Consider the following 10,158-nt stretch of genomic DNA (forward strand, 5'->3'; position numbering starts at 1 on the left):
CTCGTTGCAGTGTGGACTTCCTCCTTGTTGCAGTGTGGGCTCCCTCCTCGTTGCAGCGTGGACTCCTCCTTGTTGCAGCGTGGACTTCCTCCTTGTTGCAGCGTGGACTTCCTCCTTGTTGCAGTGTGGGCTTCCTCCTCCTTGCAGTGTGGGCTTCCTCCTCATTGCAGCGTGGACTCCTCCTTGCTGCAGCGTGGACTCCTCTTTGCTGCAGCGTGGACTCTCTCTTCGTTGCAGTGTGGGCTCCCTCCTCGTTGCAGTGTGGACTCCTCCTTGCTGCAGCATGGACTCCTCTTTGCTGCAGCGTGGACTCCCTCCTCGTTGCAGTGTGGGCTCCCTCCTCGTTGCAGCATGGACTCCTCCTTGTTGCAGCGTGGACTCCTCTTTGCTGCAGCGTGGACTCCCTCCGTGGCCTTCCCAGCGCTGTGTGAGTCAACCCTATGCTTCACTCTTCACACTATTTACAGGTGTGATCTTTGCTCTAGCCTTGACTGCAGACACACTGGTTCTTCTAGGAGCTGTTTTGCTTTGGCTGTGAGTCCAGCATCTCTGTGTCCTTCTGGAGAGTCCACTCTGCAGCTGTGAGCTCCTTTCTATTGCTTATTCACTTCACACTCCACAGCAGTGCAAGTCGTGATCACCCTAAAGGCTTGGTTGGTGGCAACAGACAAGACTCCCCCAGTCCTCCTGGGCTACAGTAAATCAGAAACTGTGCAAAGGCAGGGAGCAAGGTGTCACTCAGCTGTTCTACACAGGCTTGTGAAAAATGATACTATCTATTTCTTGGTGACAGCAATGCTCTTTAACGACTTCCTAGACCACCTGACTGGGGGCAGGGCAGCAGGAAGTTGGGGAGAGCACTGAGTTACTACCCTAGTACTGAAAACACTGAACAGATGGTTTCGGTACGGAACCAAATTCTTCTCTGTAAGCACCTTCAGATGCTTCCAGTGTCGCATACTCTGGGGCTGAGGTGGTGCAGTAACTCCATGACCAAGCAGAGCCCTATCTGTGACCCTCCCCAACGGGGGCAAACATTTGAAGAGGTGGGAGGGCACTGCCGTTCCCTGCCCCCCCCCCACCGTGGATAAATCCATATCAGATGGCTCATTTTGTCCAGGAAGAGACCACTGATTAACGGGGTGATGCTGTGCTCTTCCAAATACTAAATGACTATAAAACCACCTATTCAAATTTCACAGGTTTGCTCAGCCTTCCCATTCCGCAGAGGTTGAAGTTTCAGATCCCCAACTAACACGATATTTGAGAGCTACTGACTCTGGGAAAGGACTTCTGCCTCGGGCACTTCATGTGGCCATGAGATTAAAAATTAATTCAAAAACAGTAACAAGAGAGGGGGTTGGGTCCGTGACTTACGGGGCAGGAATTTGGTAGGCTATCTCATGTCCCTTAAAATATGTAAGGATACAAGCAGGGGAAAAAATCTGTCTAGGAGATGGTTTAAGTGGGACAATTCAAAACAGACATAAAGACACATAAATAAAATAAGATAGTAAGATTATCCTTACTTTTAATCTTTTTCTTATAACCCTCAACTTGACAAAACTAAAACAAATAAATCCAGCCTCAAAAAATTGCCTAAACAGATAAACACGGTGGTACATGCCTGTAATCCCAGCACTTCTTTGATCTCGTACTCCATAAAAAAAGTACAATTATTGTGTCATTAAAAATAAAAATATTAAAAATATGGGTGAGCATGGAGAGAATTAGTGCAAGACTGAGACTTGAGTACTCATTAAAATATTAGCTAAAACTGTATCGTTTGTTTTAATTTTTATTTTTTAATTATTTGTATCTGTGTCTGTGTGGATTTGAACAGAAGTACAGTACCCTCAGAGACCAAAAGGGGGCACCAGAACCCCTGGAGGGAGCCTGATGTAGGTGGTGGGACTCAGGTCCTCTGCAATAGCAAGAAAAACTCAGAACGACTGAGTCATCCCTCCAGCCCTCTAGATCTATTTTTTTTTTTAAAAAAAATAAAGTCCAGAATAACATGATATTCAGGATGATAATTCAGGGATAATGCATAATCAGTCTTGATTATGTGCTCCAGTCAAGAGTGGTTACAATTTTTTTTGTTTTCATTGCTTTCTGGTGGAGTGAAGGATCAGACTGAAGGGCTTATGCATGCTAGGCCAGCTCTTTACTGCTGCGCTCCAACCTCAGCGCACTGGCTGCAGCGTTTAAATGAAGGCCCTTGTAAGGTCTGTCATTTTGCTTGGGGGGACATTGTTTCAACGTTATGAAGGAAGGCTACCTTCTATGGATGGTTCTTGAACTTGCTATTCTTTTCTGTCTCCACGGGGAGTCACCAATCCAGAGTCCTGTAAGGTGTGCAGCTCCTGAGGGAATCAGTTACAGATGCGGGCAGATGCAGGCAGATGTGAGCAAGCCGCACAGCACAGGAGCCTGGGTCCTAAGCTCTAGCGTGTGCTGCGCTTTTTAGAAGCAGGGGCCTCACTTCCCGACTTTGTCTCTCTTGGAGCTCTGGGATTCAGTCATTAGTTTGAGAAACATTCATGGTCCAGTGGACACAGCTGAGGCCTGTCCCCTCCCCTCCCAAAGGGTGACCACTGCTCTGATGTCGCAGGTCTTTTTGTGTAGCCCTAATTGTCTTAGAACTTGCTCTGTAGACCAAGCTGGCCTCAAGCTCACAGAGATCCACCTGCCTCAGCTTCCCAAGGCTGGGAGTAAAGGTGTGCGCCACCAGCTCTGGCACAAACTTTATTTCTTGAACCTACCTCCTCATACCTCTTTCTCGGCCACTGCTTGGGTCCAGGACCCGGTCAGTTGGACAGCCAGAGTCACCCTGGTGGATCGTGGTGCCCCAAGCGTTCTGTCTGATTCACCCTTCTCCTGCTCTTGAGTCACAAAAACTGTACTCCCTTCAGACTTCAAATGCTTCTCAGTAGAGTCTACACCCCCTGATGTAGCTAAAGACCTCCGCAGCTACACCAACGCTAACATGCCACCGCCACAGCTACACCCGCGCTAACATGCCACCGCCACAGCTACACCCGCGCTAACATGCCACCGCCACAACTGCACCAGCGCTAACATGCCACCGCCACAGCTGCACCCGCGCTAACATGCCACCGCCACAGCTGCACCCGCGCTAACATGCCACCGCCATCAGTGTACCTAGGGTCCCTCCCCGCCTTGTGCTCTGCTCTTGTCCTGTGACCACCTCAGACTCAAGCCTTTCCACCCTTAGAGCATGCCTGTCCCTCCTTCCTGTGGACTCCTCAGACTGACTTCTCTCCACTGCATCGTGTACTTGATCTTTGGATCGTTCTGTCCCCCTGGATCCCAGGCCAGCGCTCTGGGCACCTGTCTTTGCCCCTGATACCTAAAGCAAGCCCAGGAGATCCTGTCTCTAGGATGCTCTTCCAGCGGACACTCAGAGAGAGAGAGGGAAAGTTCGTTCATTTCCACACCTTTGAAGTTCCCTAAGCACTTGAAAATGACACCGAAAGTTTGTTTCCTTGCTATGTCCAAATCTCCCCAACTGTTTGCTCTTTGTTGGTCTTACATAACTGCAGGCTGATGTAGTCTTAGAGGAATTCCGTTATATAATTCAGTTCTCACTATGGCTGACTTGTCCTGTCGTAAACCACCACAGGGCAGTGTGGGAGGAGGGATGTGGGACAGAGCCCTGTTGCGGGTGCAGGGATTGAGCTGTCCTCCCACCATTCCAGTGGCCTTTCCCTGATGCTTGCCCGGTATCCGGGTCCAAGAAGACATTCCCTCTGCCTCGGCGGCCCGCAGTGAAGCCTCCGGGTACGACTGCCTCTAGCCTCCTCTTCCAGCCAGGAGCCGCTAAGACGGTTCTGAATTTTAGCTCTGCAGCACCAAAGGCGTGCCAAACCAGAGCGCTGGTTTTCCATTGTTTTTCTAGAACAGCGGGGTGTTATTACAAGTGTTCAGCAAGAGAAGATGAGGAAGCCGCATCTTAAAAATAGCTTGCAATGCGGGAATTGCAAGCCAAAGATCCGGACGCGTCCGACGCAGCAGGGCGTTTTCGAACCACTGTTTGGCAGGTGATCCACCCACTTACTGCCTCCTCACTGTGTCTCCTGATGGCCAAGGCAGAGGCCCTTGCTGGTCAGTTCCCACCTGAGCTGCAAGGATGCTGCAGACTGCATGCAGCCCTGCTGGGAAAGGAAGGCAAGCCCTGGACCAGAAGGAAGTTCTAGGTGTTTCTGCCAACTGCTGTTTGTACTTGGTCCTTTAAGGCTGCCTCTAAGAGTCACCCCAAAATAGAGATAGTGGCGGGCACCCACCAAGAAGGCAGAGTGAGAATATGCAGGGGTGGGAGTAAGGAAGGGTCACAGTGCCCTAGGACAAAACGGGGGTGGTGGTGGTGACACTGGGTTGGTTAGCTGGAGACAGGGGCGCGGAGTAGGGAGAGGCCTGGGTGGGAGGACACTGGGGCTACAGAAAGGATGCGTCTGGAGAGACAGGCGCCCACACTCACCGCTGGTGAAAGCCGGGCGGGGCCTCGTGGGGTCGGCTCCTGAGTCCCCCAGGTCTCGGACTCGGCCAGCAACTGGTCCAACAGGCGCAGGGTCTCCTCCCGGCCGCCGGGGGGCGTCGTGGGGCGAGGATTGGGGCCGGTCTCCTCCTGCGTTGCGGCCGTCGGGGCCTGGTCAGCTGTGCCGCCCTCCGAGGTTGCCTCTCCCGGGTCCGCCTGGCGCCTGTCAGGGCTGCGCCGCCGCCTCGGGATCCGGCTGCTCCGGCTGCTACCGCTGCCCATGGCTCGCACCCAGCCTGGAGCGCGCAGCCGGAGAGCCGGGCCGGACTGGGGCAGGAGTGAGGCGGGCGGGACGGGGCGGGGGAGCAGGGAGGGGGATTCCTGGAGGACTGGGGAGGGATGTGCGATGGAGGGATGGGGGGGGGAGCCACAGGGTAAAGGGGGGGCCCTGAGGGATAGATGAGCGGGAGGAGTCGAGGGGGTCTCGGGGATGGGAGCGTTGGAGGGCAAGGGTGATCTGGGAGGCTGGAGGAGGTAGAGGCTGATGGGGGGGGGATGCTCAAGAGGAGAATGGGAGGATGGGGAAAGACCGGGTAGCTTCGGGGATAAGGGGCGCGGGAGATGAAGGGCGGGGGTGGGGCGTGGGGAGTGCCTGGGACAGGGAGAAAATGAGGAAGGCAATCCAGGGGAGGGGTGGTAAGCGGAATGAGGAGCGGGTAGGGGTGACAGCCCGGGAGACCTCCAGGAGATGGGAGGGCCGGGGTAGGGTAGAACTGGAAGGAGGTGGAACAGGGTGAGGGCGGTATGCGAGCCTTAAAGGGCGCGGGGTGGGTAAACTAGTGGGAGGGAAAGCTGGGTGTGGGGATCATCTTGGAGAAGTTTGGGGGAGTCTCACGGGGCGTGGGTGGAAGTAATTCTGGGGGCAAGGAGAGCAAGAGACTGGCTGAAAGGAGCTGGGCGGCAGAGCCAAACGCCAGGGGAAGGGGGGCATCAGGGGTGAGGATTGGAGAGTAGTGTTAGGGGAGAGAGGGCTCTGGGAACTCAAGGTAGAGGACTGAGAGAGCGGAGGCAAAGTGAGCGGGGGTGGGGGGACAGAGACGAAAAGGAGAAGCAGGGATGTGAGTGAGAGAGCATGTCCGGGGGAGGGGAGAGCTTGGGGTGGCCAGCTGGAGTGCGTGCGGGTTGAGAGGCTCGTACCAGGGCTTTGGGCGGGGCACACTAGAGGGGCGTGTCCCTGGAACAAGATTCACTGGGCGGGGAATTAAGACTCTGGGTGGGCGTGTGAACCTGGGAGGGAAGGCTGCACAAAAAACCTGGGACTGTTGAGTTGTGGAACGCTAGACTCCCGGGCGAAATAGGGTGAACTTCGTGGTCCAAAGGTCATCACCCCTCTCTGGCTTCCGATTGGATAGGCCCTTCTAGCCGGTTCACGGCAGTCTCTGGTTTCCTTAGTTTCCTGGTGGCAGTAAGTCTGGTTTCTTAAGCTTCCTACAAGCCTGGAGCGACCCTGGCTCCGCTAGATTGGTGCTTTTGTTTTCTGTTATTAGAGACAAGGTTTCTGTCATCATGGAACTCACTCTGTAAGACCAGGCTGGCCCTGAACTCAGAGAGTCTCCTGCCTCTGCCTCCGAGATGTGTGTTTTTATGGGACACTGACCCCCAGGCTTTTTGAGATGGTGGAGTCAGCATATTGGTGCCTTAGCCTGGCTTCTCTAGAGCCCAGAGGAGCTGTCGGGGTATTTGAAATCTTGGAGCCTAGAATGGAATCAGGGGGGTAGAAATATTTCAGTGGATCTAGTAAACAGCCTGTCATTCAGTGGCCTCCCCACGTTTACACTCCTCTAGCTCAGGCAAACAGACCTCAGACAGGACAGGATGGAATGGGACCCTCCCTGCTAGAACCAAGGTACACACCCACCAGCTGGCTGCCCCCCCTCGTTCTTTTTACACCCCACTCTTACCCCTCCCCACCTGGTCAGAGACTCAGAGTGTTCAAGCAGAGCTCTGGAAAACACCCCAAATAGTTATCACCTTAGGGAAATAAAAGATATTTAAATGAAGAATAAAAAAAATCAATGCCCCCCCCACACACAAAGTGGGAGACAGGAGTTGATCATGATTCTAGTCTTCTCTCTCTCTCTCTCTCTCTCTCTCTCTCTCTCTCTCTTTCTCTCTCTCTCTCATACACACACACACAAAGTGGGAGACAGGAGTTGATCATGATTCTAGTCTTTTCTCATACACACACACACACACAAAGTGGGAGACAGGAGTCGATCATGATGATTCTAGCCTTTTCTCACTGGCTATTTTAAATAAACAAAGGTTTTTGTTTTGTTTTTTGCTTTTTTGTTTTTTTGAGACAGGCTTTCTCTACAGCTTTGGAGACGGCCCTGGAACTCACTCTGTAGACCAGGCTGGCCTCAAACTCACAGAGATCCACCTGCCTCTGCCTCTTGAGTGCTGGGATTAAAGGCATGCGCCACCACTGCCCGGCCAAAGCTTTTTTATTTTTTAAGTAAACTGCTGTTGTCTAGCTGTGGAAAGGCTCCGACCCGAGAGTCCAGACCCTACCCTAGGCTGATGTTTTGCTTGCTTCCCTTCCAGCACTTTCCAGGGCAGGGTGACTTAAATATCCTGAATTTAGCTTTCTCTGGTTTTGGCTTGCCAATAACCCTGATCCATACTGAAGGCAGACCCATTGTGAAAGTGGAATTTTGGGTTAAACTCTCCCAACTGTGAGATGAAAGACGGAAGTGGGATAAACACTAGACCAGACCTGTCGTTGGTGTTGGTTCATGTTACCAAGAGAACCAGAGACGAGCCAGTGTTTACACCTCCTCCTCTTCCTTCCCCTTCTGAATGGGGTTTCTTGATCATCCAGATGTAGGGGATGCGGCCAAATGCATGACTCGATGGCATTTGGGTGTTCCGATGCACAGGTGTGTCTAGGTTGGAATGACTGACAAGTTTCCTCTTTATGAAAGCAAATTCTCATCTTGAAACGCTTAAAGCCTGAAGAAAAAAATTCAGAGGGAAAGAAACTTTCCTTGAACGAAGTTCAACTCGCTTTAATCATTTAAAAGAAAACATGTTTTACTCCAGCCCAAGTAGAGTCTAGTCATGTGACTCAGAGTTTAAATATAGCCCGAGCTCCTGTGTTCTCCAGAGCAGCCAAAATTTTCTGGCCACTCTTGACTTCCCCTGTTTCCCCCAGACTCGTCTCCTTAGCTGTGCTCACAGAGGAGTCTTGCCAAAGCCTGTGTTCTTTCTGAGATCACGTATAATGTCAGCCCCATTTGGAGTCCTGGCTTCTGGGATAGAGGCTGGAAGACCCCGACTGAGTGGGGCATCATGCTACATGCCTGTTTTCCAGCACTCAAGAAGCAGAGGCAGGAGGATTGGGAGGTCTGGGTCATCCCAGGTTATCCACGACAAATTTGAGAGGCTTGTCTGGACTACGTGAGACCATCTCAAAGTAAAACAAAACAAAATTGAACCCAGATTTATCCTGAACCAGCAGGCAACTGCCAAGATCATTTCTAGGGGTACAGAATGGCCTCTGCCCCCAGAGAGTTGGGAAATTCCTAGGACTCTCAAAGAATAAAAGATGGAGCAACCCTTCTAGGCAGGAATATCACAGCCACTTGTAGACTTTTGTTTTGTTTTGTTTGAGAGAGGGTCTCACTTTGTATCTCTGGCTGGCCTGGAACTCATTAGGTACAAATAGGCTGACTTTAAACTCACAGAAATCTACTTACTTCTACCTCTTGAGTTGCTGGGATTAAGGGCTATGGCCACACCACGCCTGGCCTGGTACCCAGACATCTTTATATAGAGATGACGGGGTGGTTGAGGGTGGATGAAGTGCGAGGTCCAGCTTGACTGCCTGTGGACCTGTCCATCGCAATGGACGGACAAACCTACCCACCTCTCAAAACCCTGCTCAAGTTCCCTTTCTTCAAGGACCTCAAATATGCTCTGCCTGCCCAGAACTTGCCCTATGGATGACTCAGCGCAAGCGTCCATGTTGGGAACAATGAGTACAGTGGACACACAGAAAAATAGTGCCTGTGGGTCAGAACACACGTGAGTCCTTGGTCCAGTCCCAGAGTTGTAAATGGATGGTATTTGTGTTCAGCTGGTAGTAAGTGAGTGTGTGTGTGTGTGTGTGTGTGTGTGTGTGTGTGTGTGTGTATAAAGAGAGGGTCTCTTGTGGTTCAGACTGGTCTTGAACTTGATGTGTGAACTTCTGTTGCTCCTGCTTCTGCCTCCCAAGTACAGAGACTATGGGCAGGCTCTACCACGCTGCATTCACATGGTATTGGGGATCAAACCCAGGGCTTCAAGCATAGACAAGCACCTTACCAAACCGAGCAATGTCCCCGGATCCCACCTCTGTGTTTCAGCTTTCAAAGCCTATTGAACTACGTGAGAGGCCCCCAGTGTTATTCATTCGTGTTGATCCCTTTTGAACAGCCGAATCCTGTGGAGTTGCTGCCATCTCTTTTGGAGTGTCTGAGCTTTCCCATTTGTTTTCCTGGTCTCACTGCTGAGAAAGGGAGGGGAAATGGAAGAGAAAGTCAACACTGTTCATTAAGGACCATCAACATGCACAGGGCTCCTTTGCAATACTTAGAAATAAGATATCCCTGGGTCCCCAGCATTGGTGGGTCTAGACCATGGTTAGTTGAGCCCATTCTATAACATTGTAAAAAAAAAAAAAGAGACAAAACAAAACCAAAATGCAGTACACAGGAATGCTGTGTACCCCATTAGACACATGGGTGATATGACTGCTTCCCATGACTCAGCCAGTTCTCCCACAGGAATGCTGTGTACCCCATTAGACACATGGGTGAGATGACTGCTCCTCATGACTCAGCCAGTTCTCCTAGACCCCTCAGGGCTAATGGTTCAAACCACAGTGGATGGCCGGCATGTTGGTGAAGGATATGCTTAGCTTGTTACTTGAGACCACGCTGCAATGAAGACAAAGGAGTTCTGAGGGACAGGGACAATCTCAAATGACCCTTCTCCCTGCGATCTCTAAGGTGGAAAGCTGATATCTGAGAGCAGCCAGACGACAGGAACAGGGGACTTGGAGCTTGTGTATATGTAGGAACTAGAGACATGAGGCCAGAAGACCAGAAAATGGTCTTTATAGAGGACACGGGTGTCACCGTCCACCCCTCCTAGTCAAGCTTATGTGCTTCCATTATGCTGGTATAGACGTGAGACTCCCTGGAATTCTCCCAGGAGTATAGTATCACTTGGGAGCTCAGAGAGGCATGCTACAGGTAGGTAGGATGGGATGGGATAGACAGGAATTGCTAGTGGGCAGTATTTGACTTTGTGAAGCTAGCAAGAAGCTGGGCTACCAGGCTCAGGCCTGGCCATGAGCTAGGATATACGCCCTCATGTGGGAGGACTATCCTTACTACTGGACTCAGAAATTGAAAAGGCTCTCTGTACCAGGCAGTAGTGGCACACACCTTTAATCCCAGCACTTGAAAGGCAGAGTTTGAGGCCAGCCTTGTCTACAGATCAAGTTCCAGGATAGCTAGGGCTGTTACATAGAAAAACCCTGTATCAGCCTGGCGGTGGTGGCGCACGCCTTTAATCCCAGCACTCGGGAGGCAGAGGCAGGCGGATCTCTG

The 10,158-nt window shown here is 51.6% G+C and overlaps 1 protein-coding gene across 1 annotated transcript in view; it reads right to left on the reverse strand.

Moving 5' to 3' along the window:
* Positions 1–5,643, reverse strand: part of Cys1 (cystin 1) — a 12,679-nt gene extending 7,036 nt beyond the window's left edge. The window contains exon 1 of the mRNA XM_005366508.3: positions 4,502–5,643. Within this exon, the coding sequence (XP_005366565.1) occupies positions 4,502–4,780 (279 nt within the window). The 5' untranslated portion in view covers positions 4,781–5,643. The remainder of the gene's footprint in view (positions 1–4,501) is intronic.
* Positions 5,644–10,158: the final 4,515 nt, after the last annotated feature.

This window comes from Microtus ochrogaster, unplaced genomic scaffold (genome assembly GCF_000317375.1).
Source record: "Microtus ochrogaster isolate Prairie Vole_2 unplaced genomic scaffold, MicOch1.0 UNK10, whole genome shotgun sequence".
In the NCBI taxonomy this organism is placed as follows: domain Eukaryota; kingdom Metazoa; phylum Chordata; class Mammalia; order Rodentia; family Cricetidae; genus Microtus; species Microtus ochrogaster.